The sequence below is a fragment of the Sorex araneus genome, chromosome 3, assembly GCF_027595985.1.
Source record: "Sorex araneus isolate mSorAra2 chromosome 3, mSorAra2.pri, whole genome shotgun sequence".
Lineage (NCBI taxonomy): Eukaryota > Metazoa > Chordata > Mammalia > Eulipotyphla > Soricidae > Sorex > Sorex araneus.
The window spans coordinates 111,786,426-111,804,431 of record NC_073304.1 but is presented as its reverse complement, the minus strand read 5'-3'; the positions used below and the strand labels follow the sequence as shown (position 1 = coordinate 111,804,431).

General features: G+C 57.0%; 2 protein-coding genes across 3 annotated transcripts; both read right to left on the bottom strand.

Moving 5' to 3' along the window:
- Positions 1-4,125: 4,125 nt before the first annotated feature.
- DDX56 (DEAD-box helicase 56) lies at positions 4,126-10,902 on the bottom strand. Of its 2 annotated transcripts, XM_004602022.2 has the most exons (14): positions 10,758-10,902; positions 10,527-10,688; positions 10,080-10,240; positions 9,789-9,959; positions 9,376-9,466; positions 7,986-8,230; positions 7,687-7,806; positions 7,042-7,155; positions 6,876-6,970; positions 6,316-6,389; positions 6,145-6,234; positions 5,614-5,719; positions 4,618-4,691; positions 4,126-4,368 (listed from the first exon to the last, which is right to left on the bottom strand). In XM_004602022.2, the coding sequence occupies exons 1-14, from the start codon at positions 10,815-10,817 to the stop codon at positions 4,294-4,296; spliced, it is 1,638 nt and encodes a 545-aa protein (XP_004602079.2). In that variant the 5' UTR covers positions 10,818-10,902; the 3' UTR covers positions 4,126-4,293. The 2 variants fall into 2 exon arrangements, with proteins under 2 accessions (XP_004602079.2, XP_054989033.1); XM_055133058.1 differs by lacking the exons at positions 4,126-4,368; positions 4,618-4,691 and adding an exon at positions 4,707-5,150.
- Positions 10,903-13,797: 2,895 nt separating this feature from the next.
- TMED4 (transmembrane p24 trafficking protein 4) lies at positions 13,798-16,767 on the bottom strand. The gene is made up of 5 exons (XM_004602023.2): positions 16,582-16,767; positions 16,372-16,472; positions 16,146-16,271; positions 15,835-15,981; positions 13,798-15,031 (listed from the first exon to the last, which is right to left on the bottom strand). The coding sequence occupies exons 1-5, from the start codon at positions 16,721-16,723 to the stop codon at positions 14,882-14,884; spliced, it is 666 nt and encodes a 221-aa protein (XP_004602080.1). The 5' UTR covers positions 16,724-16,767; the 3' UTR covers positions 13,798-14,881.
- Positions 16,768-18,006: the final 1,239 nt, after the last annotated feature.

Here is an 18,006-nt window from a genome sequence, read left to right as displayed (position 1 = left end):
GTGCCCTCCCCACTGTACTATTGCTCCAGTACCTAAATACACCAAATTAATTTTTTTTTCTTTTTGGGTCACACCCAGCGATGCTCAGGGGTTACTTCTGGCTTTGCACTCAGGAATTACTCCTGGCAGTGCTTGGGGGACCATATGGGATGCCGGGGATCGAACCCGGTTCGGCCGCGTGCAAAGCAAACGCCCTACCCACTGTGCTATCGCTCCAGCCCCCAAATTAATTTTTTTAGTTATGCTCAGTAGAAGGGTTGACCCTTTAAAACTGGTTAAATTTTCTTTTAATGAACTCAGAGTATTTTAATCTTGTGTGTGTGTGTTAAGTAGTTTACAAATTACCTCTCATTTTTGGGTTTCAGACCACCGGGAAGCACTAGGGCTTGCCGCTCACTCCTTGCTCTGATATCACTCTCAGTGGCGCTCAGTCTTGCTGGGCTCCAGCTGGATCAGCCACACTCAAGGCAACAGCCTTACCCCATGTACTTTCTCTGCAGTCCTTTTCCCACTCTGCTTTTGGGCCACACCCAAAGGTATTCAGGGCTTACACCTGGCTCTGCGCTCAGGGAAAACTCCTGGCAGTGCTTGGGGGATCATATGGGGTGCTGGGGAATGGAAGTCGGGTCAGCTGTGTACAAGGCGAATGCCCTGCCTTTGTACTATTACTCCAGCCCTCTCTTTCCTCTTACCTGGAAACACTCCTTCAAGGGGCTTGCATGGGAGAAAGCATTGTAAAATTGTATTCCCAGGAAGCAGAGAAAATCCCCAGGCAGTGTTCCCCAAGAAGGGCGTGTGTCCCGGCCTCAGGAGCTACAGGTCAGGGTGAAGACAAGGCCACATGAGCATAGCGGAGTGAAAGGCTGGAAGAGGAAGAGGAGGAAGTGTAGGCTGAAGGCCGGCCAGATTCCTGGAAGAGGCTCTGACTAGCTGAGGGTCCACACGGGGTTTGCCAAAGGTAGCAGCAGGACACTCAGGTTCATCTGGACTCTGGCAGGGTGTGGGGTGATGGTTAGACACACCCGGAAGTGCTCAGGGGACCGTATGAGAGGTCAGGGACGGAACCTGAGTCAGTAACATACAAGGCACGTGCCCTCCCCCTCTTCTTTCTGGCCTGAGCCCTGCTTTGACCCTAGACCGCCAGGTGGGACTCTCCCTTGAGCACTACTGGACTGGCCCCAAACCCAAAGAGACAGTGCTCCTGGAGAGAGGCAGTTGAGTGTCACCTCCTCAGAGCTGCTTGCAACTGCTTCCCCTTCTGTTCAGCCTGGCCAACCTAAGTGGACATGTGGTCAGACAGAACTCAAGAGTGTCACTCCCTGGGCTGCACCGAGCTGCTGCAGCCTGTGGCAGAGCTGGCCTCTCCCTGGCCCCAGGAAGCAGTGCCATCCGCCGAAGCCCCTGGACACGGCTGTGCTGACCACCCCTCCTGGAGATCCAGCACTTGGTGGGGCACAGTCCCTATACAGCCATCCTCCTGGGAAAGCTGCCTCTAAAGACCAAAGTCCCAGGAACAAATAGTGCCCCCAAAATCTGAGTCCTAAGTCCCGAGTGAAAAATGCCCTCGGTTGCTTCACTGGGTCCAGAGGTTTCTGGGCACACTGCTCACCTGGCTGTCATCACCCCAACGTCCTCCACCATGTGCAAACACCAGCCCCTTCGTGGGACGGGAGGGAGGTTTGGGGCCACACCTGGCTATGTTCAGGGTCACTCCTGGTGTTGTTTGGGGAGCTCCAGGAGACGGAACCAAGGATGGAACCAGCTGACCCAATCAGCTAGGGATGGAACCAAGGCACTGCTTGTCTTTAGCCCTTCTCAATTACACTGCATCTTGCCTTTTCAAAAAGAATCAAGTTTGGGCTGGAAACATGGCTGGGCATAGAGGAGGACCCGAGGTCCTGACTGACCCTTGGCTCAATGCTCACACCTCCTGCTAGTGAGGTGTCACGGCTCTAAGAGCAGTCAGGATAACAGAGCGTGGGGCAGCAGTGGGGCCAAGCCCAGTCTCATACTCCCCAAGCTAAAGCTGAGGCACTGAGCCGTTTCCCAGCCCTGGAGGCCTGGCTGCACTGGGCAGTGCTCAGGGGTCCGAACGGCACTGGGCACTGAAACAGGGTCTGCTGCAGAAGAGCTTCGGGCCTTGTGCTACCTCTCTGGCCATGGAGGGCTGATTCTTGCCGGCATTGAGTTCTTCACGTGTAGGGGCTGAGTGCCTTGTCCATCTGAGTGACACTATCAAGTCCTCTCAAGGTGACACATGGGCGTGGCTGTGGCCATGGCAGAAATGGGTCCTCTGGTCCATGGCACTTCCCGATGCAAGCCCCAAGTGTCAGCCAGCTGGACGCTGGCCAACCTTTTTTGCTGACCACAGTCCCAAAGGGGCTGTCGTATGCACTCTGGCTTCAGGTCCAAGGTGCTGTGTCCATCCCAGAGCGTGCCCAAACAGGTCTGGATCTGCTGCTCTGGGCACAGGCCTCAGCATCAGATCAGTGGAGGCTGACCTGTCCACGCAGACAGGAACCCAGCTCAGTGCTGTGCACGGACCAGCAGAGACCTCTCCATGCTGTGTGCAGGGACGGCATGGGGACAAGCAGCCGTGCCACCAAGTACTGTCGAGAAGCAGACCTCCACAAGCCGGCCATCACTTAACTCCTGGCCTCAACACACCTGCCCATGTCCGAGCATCCCAGAGACTACCTGCACCAGGAACTCAGCTTCCCAGGAGTTACACACCCAGCCCACAGCACATCTTCAAATGCAGTGAGTGAAAGCTCACCGGCCCCAGCCCAGTGCCGGCAGAAACAGCCCAGAGCGTACAACAGTCGGAATGGTGCTGGCCGTGCACACAGCCAAGCCAGCTCTATTCCATGTCCTCAAGCCTGCCAGAAATCCTTTTTTTTTTAAATTTAGGCTTACGGCCACACTTAGCAGTGCTCAGGTCTTACTCCTGGCAGTGCTCAGGGAACCATATGTGGTGATGGGATCAAACAACTATGGCTCCAGCCCCCAAATTCCTGGGTGCAGGGGCTAGAGTAACCCCTGAGCACCGCAGGATATGGCACAAAAACAAAACCAGAAAGAACCCTCAGAGGCACCCAGCATGTGCAACCTCCTCTGGAGGGTTTGGGGCTGGGGTGTTCATTGGCAGCAAAGGTTCAGAGGGATGAGAGTCTGGACAGGAAAAGGCAAGACCCAGGCCGAGAGCCTGGAGCCCATGTCCACTCAGAACAGCACAGGTACTGGCCCCCCTGGCTGGGGGCCCAGGTCTGAGCTGTTACCCACTGCCATCTCCAGCTCTCCATGAACTGCCTCTCCTTAATGCACCCAGCTGGCCATGGGCGGGGCTCCCATTTATAAGCCTCTGTCCCTGGTAATTCCACCTGAACAGCAAGACTGTCTGCCCCTTGGAAACCCTCCCAAGGCAGCAAGCAGGAAAGGGCCCAACCGAAGCCCACATGCTCGGCAGTACTGGTGCCGCTGCCACTCAGGGTGAGAGCATGACTCAGGTCCAACCCTGCAAAAACAAGAACTTTGGCTGGGTGTGTGTGTGTACGTGCGGGCGTCTGCTCTCCCAGAAGGCAAGTGTGCTTCCTCCAGCCCCACACACGGCCCACCCTGACCCCCTAGCCTCACAGCCTAGCCCTGAGCAGCCATGCAGCTCCAGCATGACAGGTAAGCAGAGGCCTCCTGCTCTGGCAGGGCCGGGTCCTGCTGGGGCCCAGCAGTGGGCAGAGTGCAAGTGCCAGTGTGTTAACTAAGAGCAGGGATGAGGGCCCCAGAGCTGGGAGGATGGGAAGGCATCGTCTGGCACGCCAGTGTAACCCAAGCTGTGATAGATGGTCTCCAGAGCACCAGAACTACCCAAACCCCGCCCCCCACACACAATAGACACGTGCACTGACAGGCAGTTTGGGTTGGACAATAGCCTCCAGGCGGCTTGGCTGAAGAGATGCCCGGAGCGAGCAGGAGGGCTTGGGGCGGCAGTGGACCGGACCATGCACCGAAGGCAAGGGGTGGGGGCAGGGCGCAGAGCTCTGAATGCTGCAGTCAGAGGCACATGGATGGACACATGGGGCAGTTCGGCCTTGACCCGGGGCTGGCCCCCTCCTCCATGCAGGCGACAACCAGGGATTAGAATCTTTATTCCGTTCAAGGTGCAAATGCCCACCTGGCAGGACTGGGACCCACAGCTCTGCCCAGCCCCAAATCGAGTCTCTCGGGGTGGGACTGTGGCTCTCCCCCTGCAGTCTTCTCAGCCAGGAAGGCTGGCAGACAGCAGTGGCCGCCCAGCGCTCACGAGGTCCTCACTGCAGGTCTGGGTCTTCTTGCTCTGTGCTTGAAGCTACGCAGCGGGTTCTGAGCCTTCCTCTAGGGGGCAGAGTTGTGGTCAGTGGCGCCCATCTGAGTCCCAATCTCAGAAAGCTGTGCAGGGTGGGTGGTGAGCCCCAAAGCAGTATCCAGGGAGGCAGTGGCCACTTTGCGCTTCCTCCTCCCCAAGACAGAAAGACGTGTGGAGCAGCAAAGTCGTCAGCTCCGAGGGCACGGGCACCCTAGTGGCCATGGGACTGCTGGGAGGGGAGGGGAGTCCTGAGCTGCCACAGCCCCCGGGGAACCAACCTTGGCCTTTTTAGAGGAGGAGGGCTTCTTCCGCTTCTTATGAGGGTGGACGAGGCCGCGAAGAGCAGAAGGAACTGAAGAGACGCACCAAGCTGTGGCTAGCACGGGGCCCGTACCCCAAGGGCCATGCCCACGCCCAGCCAGCTCTCCAGGTTTGACCCCCATGGCTAGCACTCCAGGCCAGCACGGGGGGCCAGGGTTGTGGCATGGCAGTAAAGTTCAGAACAGAATGAGAGGTCTGGTCTGGTCCCCAGCCATGCAACACAAGCAATGCCAAGGAAAAGCGAGGTGCCAGCCAGCACCTGGGTACTCATAGGCACCAAGTGCATCATCAGCGGCACTCAAGGGCAGGTCTGGGGATCACCAGAGTTCTGTCTCAATCAGTCTCTGGACAGGGAAAGATGGTACAGTGGGTAGGGCATTTGCCTTGCACATGGCCGACCTGAGTTCAATCCCCGGCATCCCATATGGTCCCCCAAACACTGCTAGGAGTAATTCCTGAGTGCAGAGCCAGGAGTAATCCCTGAGCATCGCTGGGTGTGACCCAAAAAGCAAAAAAAATAAATAGTGCTGACCTAACAAAGATGAATTCCTCCCCCAACTCTCCCTGGACGCCCCCCCCCCCCGCCGGCCCCCTGCAACTCACAGTCCTTAGGAATCGGGTCCTCACTGCTCACCAATCTCCCCATCTGTCCCCTTCCTGCCCTGACCACCCACCACTGGCTTTCGGCCATTCCTAGGAAGTGCGGGAGATGGCAGCCTCCCCTCCGGCCCTTTCAGGCTCTCGGCCGAGGGCATCCATGCCCTGAGCCCTGCTTGGGTGCCATGAAAGCGACTCTAGGCTGCTCACTCCTCATCCTGACCACAGGTCCCACCTTCTCTGACACTGTCCTCCGACTGCCCAAGATCTGCCCACAGCACCCCCGCCATGGGCTGGACTTGAGAGCGAGACAGCCAGGTGTGCAGGCTACCGCCACCATCGTGGGGCCCACTCACCCAGGTAGTCGGGCACATTGCCCAGGTGAGGCTTCACCACGGCGGGGTGCAGGGGCAGGTCGTGCCGCAGCAGCTGCAGGTCTCTGGGGTTGTCCTCAAAGTAGGTCTGACGAGAGAAGAGGCGGCACCACTGTCAGGCACAGGGCAGTCCTGCCCACTGGTGACACTCCCAGAAGCTGATGTGGGGACCGGGCCCTGCCCTGCACTCTCCATGCAGAAAGGGCCAGCAGAGCAGGGCCCCAGGCTCATGCACACCGCAGCCCCCTTCACAGAAGACGAAATCAGGGGCAGGAGCATAGCACAGTGGGGATGCAGCCTCACAGGTGGCTGACCCAGTTCCCAGCCTGAGCCCACCGGGACAAAGTCCTGAGTACAGCAGGTGGTGACCACCCCAAAACGGAAAAGAATTCTAAAAAGAAAACAAATGAAAAATTGACAAGACCAGGCCCCTCCCATCAGTGCGGCACGTGGGAGGGACTGAGACCACTGCGGCTGCTGAGGCTGCCGAGCCCCCGCCCGCCGCGCCCTCACCTTGAGCTTCTCGGAGTGCAGCAGCTCGTCCTTGATCTCCTTCAGCCTGGCCTCCCGCACGGCTTGTTTAGTGACTGAGCGCATGGCGTCCTGGGTGGGGTGCTGACCGTCAGGACCGGGAGCTGTTCCCACCCCACTGCCCCTCCTCCCTCCCCCGGGTACCCCACTCACCCTACAGCGGTAGCGGAAGCCCTCAATCTCCTCCATGCGAAACTGGTAGGGGAGCAGGAGCGGGGTCCCAGGCTCTGCGGGAAGGCAAGGCCCAGATGCCAACAGTGTCCTCAGGAGGTGGCTGCCCCGCTCCCGCCCACTTCCTGGGGATGCCCCATCCCTGAGCCTCAGCCCAGCCGTCAGAGGGACCCTCCGCTGCGCTGTCCTAGTGCTGGTGCCACAGTGCGTGAGGCCCCTCAGCATGGCCAGCCGTGGGAAGGGCATGGCCACAACCAGCTGAGGCAGCAGGGAGAGCACCGGGCCCCTACCCTTCCACAGGCAGGACCCTGATCTAGACCCTCCTAGGGGACCAGAAGCCTCCCTACCCGCCTACCCCCAGGACAGGGTCAGCCTAGGCGACTCACGAGCTGCCCAGAAGCCCCCGCAGCAGACCCCTCTCCAATCCTGCCCAGATGCCACCGGTCTCCTGGTTCCCATCTCCCCTCAAAGCAGCTACTGGACTGCACCTCACATGTATCCAGTGCAAGGGACAGTGCTCGATCCTTATGTCTGACTCTCACCTCCGCCCAGAAGCGCCTCCATCCTGCCCAGGTGCGACTGCTCGGCAGGTAACACGAAGGTCAGGACGGTGCCTGGGTTGTTGGCGCGCGCGGTCCTGTGGGGACCCCAGTGAGTCAGCAGGCGCGGCTCCCTCAGCACCCGCTGCCCCCACGCCCAGCTCCCTACCTGCCCGCGCGGTGGATGTAGGCTTCAGGGGTTGGGGGCAGGTCAAAGTTGAGCACGGCACTCACATGGTGAAAGTCGATGCCCCGGGCCACCCCAGCCTCGGGGTCGGAGGCTCTGCGGGAGATAACCTGTCAGCCGGCACAGACCCCACTGAGGAGCTAACAGGACAGCAGGAGCCCAGCAGGGCCTCTTGTGAAGACTGCTCAGGGGGACAGCTGCCGCAGCTCTGGAGAAAGCCAGAGCTCTCCCAGCCCAGGCCCCCAGCCCAGGCCTGTCAGGCGGGGACCTCCCTCCGCCAGATCAGGTCGGAAAATCTTGTTCTCGCCAAGGATCATTTTGGTGACAATCCACATAGAATCTGTGCCTGTCCTTGGACCAGAGCCCAGGAGTCTGCGGGTCTTACATGGCCCATGGGCCCAAGGACCCTGCCCAGCTCTCGAAAGCTCCAGGTCACACTCTACACCCAGCACAGGACAGGCCTGTTCACAGGACAGTAGCCAGTGTCCACACAGGCTGAGTGCCCCTCACCACCCGTCCTGATGGGCAGCCCCGTAGGCCTGGGGGCTCTGGACTCCTGCCTGCATCCTCTGCCGGGCTGGAAAGCAGATCTCAAGGGCAGCAGGGAGGAGTGGGCCAGGAACTTACCGGTCTCCCTTTGGTCCTTTGCTGCGACGCTTGCCCTTGGCAGTGGCACCCAGGACTTCAGCGTCCGTGGCAATGACACAGTCGTAGAAGCCCTGGTTGAACTGGGAGATGATGTGACACCTGCGGGTCAGCGATGGCCAGGGACGGTCAGGAAAGGCCAGCAACCAGAGCCAGCACCCCACAGCTGCACCCTTATTTCCTCATTACCTGCATCGTGACCCCTCCCACATCTGGTCTCTGCACCTCGGCACCCTTAGCAGCGCATCCTGGCTGAGCCAGGAGCAGCCCAGCACCAGTACCTGGAGTGCAGCGGGAGTTCGCCGTTGAGCACGCAGCTGGGGATGCTGAACTGCTCGAGGAACAGGCGCAGCCGGTAACTGCTCTCCAGCGTGTTGACAAAGAGAAGAGACTTGCCCCGGATCAGTGACAACTTAAGCAGTGCATACAGCAGGAGGAACTTATCTTCCTCCGTCTCACAGACCACCTGAAACTGCTCTAGCTGCTCTGGCCCCGGCAGCTGGGATTCCTGCAATTTGAGGGTGACCTGGGGAAGGACCAGACCGTGGTCAGGAGAGAGGCGAAGACAAGAAAGCTACTGGCAGCCTATGCCCCCGAGCACAGTACAGACACGTCGCACAGGGCACCCTAGGCCTCTGCAACATGCAGCCTAAAAACCAAGGGGTCTAGAGCGAGAGTACAGCAGGGAGGGCTCTGGTCTTCCACGTGGACACCCTTGGTTTGGCTGCTAGCATTCCATATGGTCTCCCAGGCTGCCAGGAGTGAGCCCTGAGTACAGGGGATGTGGTTTTTTGTCGTCTGGTTGGTTCTTGGGTCACACTTGGCGGTGCTCAGGGTTTCTCCTAGCAGGGTTTGGGGGACCATCTGAGATGCTGAGTATCAAACTCAGGTCTGCTAGATGCAAAGTAAGTTGCCCCCCCTCCCCAACCCACTACACTATCTCTCCAGCCCCTCAAAATGTATTTCAGTGATAGTCTGGCTATTTCTCACATACGAGGTTCTCAGTTCAAGTGCTTTTACTGCTGTGAAAGCCATTTGGGATGAGGAACAGAGAGAAAAAGATGACAATAGCTGGGGGCCAAACAGTGGGGAGGATATACGCCTTGTGTGCGGCTGACTGGGGTTCAATCCCCAGCATCCCAGAGGGTCCCCCAAGCACTGCCAGGGGTAATTCCTGAGTGCAGAGCCCAATAACCCCTGAGCATTGCTAGATGTGATCCAAAAGAAATAAAAGAGATGACAATAAATTTCCTCTAAGGAGAAAAATAAGTGCCACATCCATCAGCTTTTGTGAGCGTAAAATTCACGTAAGGCAAGAACTTGAACCACTATTCAGAATATCCTTCTGCCCAGAAGAATCTCAGGGTGCCTCCAGGAGCCCACACTGAGGCTTCTGCAGAGGGGTGGCCAGCTGCCCCACCACTCGAGTCCTCGGTGCTGGAGCAATAGCACAGTGGGAAGGGTGTTTGCCTTGCACAGGCTGACCCAGGTTCGATTCCCAGCATCCCATATGGTCCCTCAAGCACTGCCAGGAGTGATTCCTGAGTGCAGAGCCAAGAGTAACCCCTGTGCATTACCGGGTGTGACCCAAAAAGAAAAAGAAAAAAGAATCAAGTCCTCTGAGCATGAACAGTCATGAATAGGGAACCTGGTGCCCTCCAAAGACCTCACCGGGTTGTGCAGAACAAGCTCCTTGAGTGCCTGAACATCCTCATTGAAAGTGGCTGACATGAGAAACGCCTGATAAATGCGGGGCAGGTGGCTGCAACAAAGCAGAGGGCCGTGAAACTTCAGCCCCGAGGGGCTCCGACCCCCTCCCAGGCTGTCCAGACCAGCATTTTTCAAATGGGGTCTCTAGGGCCTCTGTGGAGCTCCCAGAATGTTCCAAGGGGGCCACAGGTGAACATCTCATAAATGGGGTGGGGTGAGTGCCGGAACAGGAGAGCAAGGGCTGTCCAATGGGGGGGGGGGGGGCAGAAGAAGGAAAGAGGTAAAGATGGAAGGCAGGCTACGGTCAGAAAAGGGTGGGCCACAATGGTGGGGACCCAAGGCTCTTCTCACAGACTCACATACCTACTCCTTACCAAAGAAGACTCTTAAGCTCCTCTTCAAAGCCAAAGGAGAAGAGAAGGTCAGCCTCATCCACCACCAGCAGCTCCAGGGAGTCACGGAGCCTCAGACTGTCCTGCTGTAGGTGATGAAGGACGCGAGAGGGGGTCCCGACCACCACATCTGGCTTCTCCATGAGCACAGCCCTGCAGGCGGGAGGCAGCTGGGGTCCATCCTGTGCCAGCCCTTCTCTCCCCACTCACAGCCCGAACCCACCTCCTGGGCAGACGGTGACCGTGACCATGCCTGCACTTGTCTCTGCGCACCTCTGTGAAGCTGAGGCTTCAGTGGCCGAGATGTTGGCCACCCGGATATCGCGGGCACAGTAGGTCGCTAGCTGTTGGACCATGGTCTGGGCCTGCTGGGCCAGTTCTTTGGTGGGCACGAGGATAAGGCCTCTCACTGCCTGTTCGATCGCTGGGCCTGTCTGCAAGCGCAGGAACCTGTGTCACCATAGACACTCTTCTTCCAGACCACCGGAAACAGTTGTCACAGGCCCAACCCAAGGGAAGAGCTGCGTTTCCATCAGCACTAGTCACCTTTACCCAGCTGGGAACGGAGGGTGCTCCCCGTTCCCCTAAGAGCTCACCCTTAGAAGAAACATGCCAGTGGCTACGAAGCAAGGCTAAACCACGAGGCAAGCAGCGGGTTCCCCAGCGAAGCCAGCCAGCGTGCGAAAGGGGGGAGGGAACGAAGGCCCGCGGGCCACGCACCGCCTTGCGCAGGAGCAGCCGCTGCAGCAGCGGCAGCGCGTAGGCCGCCGTCTTCCCCGAGCCCGTGCGCGCGCGAGCCAGCAGGTCCTTCCCGTCCAGGGCCAGCGGCACGGCCTTCTCCTGGATCGGCGTGGGGCGCGCCCAGCCCAGGTCGGCGACGGCCTAGGAGAGACCGAGTGACACTCGGAAGGCGGCCCTCCTCCCGCCCGGCACAAGCAGCCCTCCCGCTACCTGCAGGATCCGCGGGTCGAGCCCGAAGTCTCGGAAGCTTAGCGTCTCCTCCTCGGCCATGCTGCGGAGTCGCGGGCCGGAAGCACGCGAGGCCGGAAAAGCGCGTCGCTACGGGGCGGACCTCAGCGACCACCAATCGGCGCCGGGGCCGCCTCCCGGAAGTGTGGGGGCGGGTCTTCCGGTGAGGAAACTCGGGATCCCCGGGAGCCACCGGCGGTCCTCGCGCAGCCTTTGCCACGCTCCCGCCCGGACCGTCGGGTGCCCGCGGCGGGGCGAATGAGTAGCTAGGAGTCGGGTAGGTTCGCCTGGGTCCCCAGAGCTGCCCGTCAGTTCCCTGAAGCTTGGTTAGTGGAGGTTTTGGTGCCCAGTGGAGAGATGGTTAAGGCATCTGCCGTGCGCTGGTCTGATCCTCGGGGCCACCAGGCGCAGTGCCTGGGAGCAGTGCCCTGCGTACAGTTGGCTTAGCCCCACATCTAATTACAGAAGTTTTGGCCTCCACCTGTATAGTAGCTTCCTATCGTTGTTGCTGTAACAAACTAATGTAGTAGCTTAAAACAAATTATTCTACAATTAACGGATGTCAGGAGTCTGACACAGCTGGACTTGAAATCAAGATGTGAGGACCTGATAGACAGCAGTTAAGGTATGTGCAAGCGGGGGTCATTTCCACTACATATGGCTGGGCTCCCCCTTACCCCCCACCCCAACCCTGCCAGGAGTGATTCCTAAACACTGCTGGGTGTGGCCAAAGAACGGAGCAAGACAAGCAATCAAGATGTGGTTGGGCTGCATTCCATTCTGGAGACTATAAAGGGATTATTAATTTATTGCTTTCCTCTCCTTTCTGGTAACTCACACACATAGGTGCTCTACTGGAGCAACCCCCAAGCACCACCAGATGTGGCCCCTCCCCCCAAAGAAAGAAATGTTGGTTATAGGAGCTGATAGGTTACATAAGTGGTTACCAAGCCACCCCAAACACAAACCTACTTTATTATAGACCACTGAATGACTGTGTCTGCAATGACATGGACCCAATGGGAGGACCAAATCCTGGGCTACAGAAAGACTGAAAAAGAGACTCCTGCTTATGCACCACTTAAATCAAGGCTAGGACCCATATCGAGGTGGGCACTGGGCCAGAGATGATAGAAGAGAATGGCCTCTTTACCCCCGTTTCTTGTGGGAAGGTGTGCTTACTTTATTTAGCAGGATAGATAAGAATGATATCAGGGTAATAGGAATCATCAGAATCCCTTTGACATAGTCAAACAGAGCCAATGAGACAGTCAGTGGTATAAAGCGACTGCCTTGCATCCTGTCAAATCATTTGGATAGCCAGCACCACATATGGTCCCTCAAAGACTGCCAGGAGTGAACCCTGAGCACTACTGAGTGTGGGCCCCAAATTTTTTTTAAATTTTTTTATTTTTTAAATTTTTTTTATTTTTTGCTTTTGGGCCACACCTGGCAATGCACAGGGGTTACTCCTCACTTTGCACTCAGGAATTACTCCTGGTGGTGGTCAGGGGACCATATGGGATGCTGGGAATTGGACCTGGGTCAGCTGTGTGCAAGGCAAACACCATACCTGCTGTGCTATTGCTCCAGCCCCTGGGCGCAAAATTTTTAAATATTTTGTGAATACTATATACAGATGACATTTGAGGGGGAATCGTTTTGCCCACAGCCATCGACCATCAACCCCTCCTGTTCCTTCCCACCCAATCAGTATAGATCTTCAGTGAATTCCCATGTTAGTCCTCATTTCCACCCCTTCTACCAAAAATTCTCAAAAAAAACCCCAGGACTTAACTGACCTATCAGTGTAACTGAAATGAACTTAACTGTCTGCCACTAGAGACCCACTGAAGTCAGCCCCATGGGATCCAAGAGATAGTACTGCAGGTAGGGCACTTGCCTTGCATATGGCTAACTCAGGTTTGGTCCTTGGCATCCCATATGGTCCTTCAATCCCCACCAGGAGTGATTCCTGAGTGCAGAGCCAGGAGTAACCCCTGAGTACTGCCAGGTGTGACACCTCCCCCCGCCAAAAAAAAAAAGAGTTAAATCGGGCCAGAGAGATAGTACAGGGTTTAAATGTTTAGCTTGCACATAGCTGACCAGGTTCAATCCTGGCACCATATAAGGATCCTGAGTCCTGTAAGGAGTAAACCCTGAGCACAGAGCTAGGAGTGAGCCGTGAATACAGCTAGATGTGGACCCAAAACAACAAAAAATATATGGAATGGTGTAGAAATATAGAGGAAAACAAGAACCAAGTTCTGTCGGTGAGATCAATAAGCATAAATTTTTACTTATTTATTGCTTTTTTGGGTCACACCCGGTGATGCTCAGGGGTTCCTCCTGGCTCTGCACTCAGGAATCACTCCTGGCAGTGCTCAGGATGGTATGGGACCATATGGGATGCCGAGAATCGAACCCTGGTTGGCCACGTGTAAGGCAAACGCCCTACCTGCTGTGCTATTGCTCCAGCCCCAATTTTTTTACTTCTTTAGGCCACATCCATAGGTCCTTAGGGCTGGCTTTGCACTCAGGGATCATGCCTGGCAGGCTTGGGGGACCATACAGGGTGCCAGAGATTGCACCCGAGTCAGCCATGTGCAAGGCAAGTGCCCTCCCTGCTGTACTTACTACTCTGGCCCCAGAAGCATGTATTTCAAATAAATATAAATAAAACCATAAACTATCAAAAATGGGCACGTAATGGCATTCAGTTATGACAGCAGTGAGGCAAAGGCAGAAGTGTGCCAAGGTTGAAATATATCTTTGGTGCTAGAGGCCAGAAACAGCTGCTTGATCTCCTATGTTCCTTGCTTACAAGTGACCCTGGTTGTCTTCTGTAAATGGCTACACCACCCCCCTTCCCATCCCCATATCCCTAACTACATTGCAGGCCTTGCCCTCCCCGTATCCCCCGCTGACGTCCATTCCTGGTGAGCCAGAGGCCGTCCAGGAGCCTTCTCTCCGAGTCCCTCGATGCTGCCCATTGGCCCCAATCTCTGACTTCAAACACAGCTACTGCAACACCTTTTATTTCACTGGTAAAATCTGTATAGGGAACAGATCTGGCTCCTGTGAAGACAACATTTACCACGGCTCAAATAAAGATTTGAGAGAGACAGAGGCTGGCACACCTGCCTCATGCTAGCTGGCACTGTTTGTGTTCTCAGGCTGTGTGATAGGCATCCCAGCTGTGGCCAGGGTCTCTGCTCTGCCCTCCAAAAGGGCTCCAAAGAACCCATGATGCTTTGGGGTTTTGTTTTTGTTTTTTGCTTTTTTTGGGTCACACCTGGCAATGTTCATGGGTTCCTCCTGGCTCTGCACTCAGAAATTAGTCCTGGTAGTGCTTGGGGGACCGTAAGGGATGCTGGGAATCGAACCCGGGTTGACCACATGCAAGGCAAACGCCTTACCCGCTGTGTTATCGGCCTTACCCGCTGTGTTATCGCTCCAGCCCCCAAAGAACCCGTGATGTCCCCTGGGAGCCCACAGCCCGTGAAAATCTTGCCAGCTACCACAGTAGTGACCAAAAGGGCATGGCTAAGAATAGAGGGAACAGTATTGGTGTTTCTGCTAGTCACACAGGCAGAGTCACCTCAACTAAGAAGGAAAACAGAGGATTTATCAAAATATAGTTCTAGTATATAGAAAAACATTGCAATCTTTGGGGGCCAGGTCCTGCTCCTTATTTATATTCACAGTCACTGAGTGAATGGGGGCAGGCTGGGGAGCAAGGACAAGCCCCCTGTTGGGGTACTTCATTTATCTACCATGTGAGTAGAAAAGGAAAGGAAAAATGGTCTTTTTTTTTCATTTGCTCATTTTGTAATAGGATGGAGGCAAATCACAGGTTAGCAGGGAGGAGACCGCTCAGAAACCCATGACGGATCTTTGAAAGCCTGGCCCCCTGCCCTGTGTCCTGGAGAACCAGTGCTAGCCAGTGGCTGGGCAAAGTGCTGGGAGCCCTGGAACCAAGGAGCCTTATATCCTTTTTTTTTTTTTTTTTTTGCCAGATTCCCCCCTCAGGATCCCTGTGGGTAAGGTATCAGGTGAGGAACAGTACCAAAATGAGGTGAAGGGAGGCTCACACAGAGAGGGCACTACACCAACTTCTTGGCCTCAAAGAAGCTCTTGAGGTGACGCATCTGCCAAATGCCAGTGAGGATGAAGATGACCGTCTGCGCAATGGACCACCACAGGACTCTCTGATTGGTGCTCTCACTGGTCAGGCGAAAGCGCTCTTCACGATACTAGTGAGAAAAGAGATCCAGAATCAAAGATGCAGGAGGACCAGCGCCATCAGTGACTCAGCTATGGAAACCAGTGTCTGCCAGATGACAGCCTCTCCTTCCATAAGGGGCATAAGTCTTCCACCAGTATCCCTGCCGCACAGAAATCACCTTTCTGGGGCCAGAGTGATAGTATAGCAGGTGACATGCTTGCCTTCGATGCAGCCAGTTCAATCCCCAGTATCCCATATGGTCCCAAGTCCACCAGGAGTGATCCCTGACTTGCAGAGCCAAGACTACACCCTGACCAATGCCAGATGTGACCCCCAAAGTAAGAATTTTTTCAAAAATTCTTTTCTACCATCTCAAGGAAGAGCTCCAGGTAGACAGATGGCTAGTGACTTCTGCTCAATTGGGAATGTTTTCCCTGTCATTTCAGGGCTTAAAAGTAGCAATCTGGGGGGCCTGCTGGTGGTAGGGCGCCCACCTGGCATGCGTCAGAGTCTGAGATGGGTTCCTGGCTCCACCCCATATTCCATGTACCACCCTGATGGCACTGCTGCTGGTGACCGGCTCCACCACGAAGTGCTTTCTCTGGTGCAAGGAAAGTAACTGCAAAGCCGAAAGCACGTGTGCCCTGGTGACACCAATGTGCGGGACTCCCAGAGGCATCCGAAGGCAGCCAAAGGGGGAAACGAGTCATGCAGTAGCAAGACCTGCCTGCTTATGTGAGCACTTGGGCCACTGCCAGAGGTAGAAGCTTCCGGCAGGCACTATGGGTGTAAAGGTCAAGTGTGCATCCCGGCACAGGGAGCTGAGCTTACCCGCTGGTAATCTTGCTCCTTCTGGATCTGCTCCACCTGGTCGAGCAGCTGGCGGGCTCGGAGCTGCAGCTCTGTCAGCTTGTCATTGGCGGCGATCTCAGGGTAGTTGTTGGCGTGCTCCCCCACCTGAATGTCTAGGTACACGCGCTAGCGGGAAAGGACAGGGTTGGGGCCTGCGCGAGCTCAGGGTGAGGAGTCCCTGACGCCCCCCGCTGTCGCCGGGACGTGACTGTGGCACTGTCACGCGAACGCTGTGGGCAGTAAATTGACAGGACGTCGGCGGGAGACCCAGTGCTGGTGGATGGCCTTACCAGCCTGCCGCCGGCGAAGAGCGTCATCCTGGTGGAGTTGGAGTGCAGGCAGATCTGGTGGTCGCCGGGGGTGTGGGAGGTGAAGGTGAAGCGGCCCTCGGAGCCGTACTGCCGGGACAGCACCACCTGCGGGGAGGGTTGGGAGGGTTGGGCCCGAGGCCGCCTTCAGCCCCGCCGGGGTGGTATACCCCGCCACCGCGAGGTGCCCGGCGGCCCGGACGCCTACCTTGCCGTCGGGGTCCTTCACCTCCACGTGCATCCCCAGACCGGGGGTCGAGGGCAGAAAGACCTCTTTCTGCTTGTCCCACATCTGGGTGCGGTAGTAACCTGCGGGGCACACCTGGGCATCACTGCCCGCCGCGCCCGCGGGCGCCCACCCCCAGGCCCGTGCCCCCGGGGTGCACGCGAGGCCCTCCCGTGCCCGCGCCCTCCTGACCGATGACCATGGTCTCATCGGGGATCTCCTCGATGAAGCAGCGTTTCTCGGTCTCGCCGATGTGGAAATAGAGCCCCCGGGCGACAGCCGCGCACAGCGAGAGCAGCAGCAGCGCCGGCAGCCCGGCCCCTGCACCTGCCATCGCGGCCCCGGCCAGCGCGCCTGCGCGCGCCTGCGCCCTCGGCTCGGACGCTAGGGGCGTGGCCGGGCGCGAGCCTGCGCACTGACGCCGTCTGCAGGCCCCGCCCCTGGGCTGTGCGGAGGGGCGTCACGTGGCGGGTTTCTACCGCTCGGCTCGGGCTGGAATGCCCTCGGCAACTCGGCTGCGGGCCCGCTTCCGGGGGTTCTGCGGAGGTGCCGGTACCCGGGCTCGCTCCAGAGCCTTCTTTGCTCACACGTACTCGCGCGTCTGAGCAGCTCGTGCTGCACCTGTTGCCTTCTGGGCTCGCCCCTGAGAGAACTGGACTCGTACCGCGGCAAACGGACTAGTGACAGCCGAGTCATCCCGGAGCCGCCTCCGTTCCGTTCCGCGAGCGGAGAACGCGTCGGAGCTGCCCTTTAAATATGTGCGCTTGGGGCCCGAGAGGCAGTGCAGGGGCTCTGTGCGGCGGGCCCCAGCACCCAGAGGCTCCCCAGTTCCCCTCCAGGAAGCGATCCCCGAGCGCAGAGCCAGGAGCGAGCCCGCAGGACCGCCGGGTGTGGCCCAGAGGGAAAGACAAAACGAACAGACAGGGGGACTAGTAAGTTTGGGGGGAGTGGAGACGTGGCCTTGCCTGTGGCTGCTTTAGAGAGACCCTGGGTCAAGCGCCAGGCACCGAGCCTCTGGTGTAGTCCAAACCCGACACCCGTAGGAAACCTCCCTCCGACGTTCTCTTCACAGTTGTAGTTATTGTTGCCACGAGTGGGTGACGGAGTTGGGGGACGGTCGCTTGTTTTTGCAGGACCAAAGCTTCCCATACTTTGTCAGACTGGAGATTCCAAACGTGGGGACACGCTCAGGATCAAACTCAAGGCCTCGTGTCTGCAAGGCAAACGCTTTTCTGTTGTGGTAACCCAAAATCTGCAATCTTAAGGATGTTGCATTTCCCCACAATGGAAAATTGACCTTCAATAATTATTTCCCAGACCTCGAAATTTTCCTCCTCAAAGGTGGTGGAGCAATTTCTGCTGATTGTCTATGAATTCCTTTATACATTCACCAATATAATAATTTTATTTTATTTATTTATTTATTTTTTTGCTCTTTGGGTCACACCTGGCAATACACAAGGGTTACCTCCTGGCTTTGCACTCAGGAGTTACTCCTGGCAGTGCTCAGGGGACCATATGGGATGCTGGGTATTGAACCCGGGTCGGCTGCATGCAAGGCAAACGCCCTACCCGCTGTGCTATTGCTCCAGCCCCTATAATCAATATTTTTTAAAG

Coding starts and splice junctions, on each gene's coding strand:
- TMED4 (XM_004602023.2), bottom strand. CDS start 16,723: ATGGCAGGTGCAGGGGCCGGGCTGCCGGCGCTGCTGCTGCTCTCGCTG. Junction 15,982..16,145: donor TCTTCGCCGGCGGCAGGCTG/GTAAGGCCATCC, acceptor CTTTCCCGCTAG/CGCGTGTACCTAGACATTCA. Junction 15,032..15,834: donor AGGAGCAAGATTACCAGCGG/GTAAGCTCAGCT, acceptor TTTTCTCACTAG/TATCGTGAAGAGCGCTTTCG.
- DDX56 (XM_055133058.1), bottom strand. CDS start 10,817: ATGGCCGAGGAGGAGACGCTAAGCTTCCGAGACTTCGGGCTCGACCCG. Junction 7,807..7,985: donor GAACTCCCGCTGCACTCCAG/GTACTGGTGCTG, acceptor GCTGACCCGCAG/GTGTCACATCATCTCCCAGT. Junction 6,235..6,315: donor GCTTCCGCTACCGCTGTAGG/GTGAGTGGGGTA, acceptor CACCCCACCCAG/GACGCCATGCGCTCAGTCAC.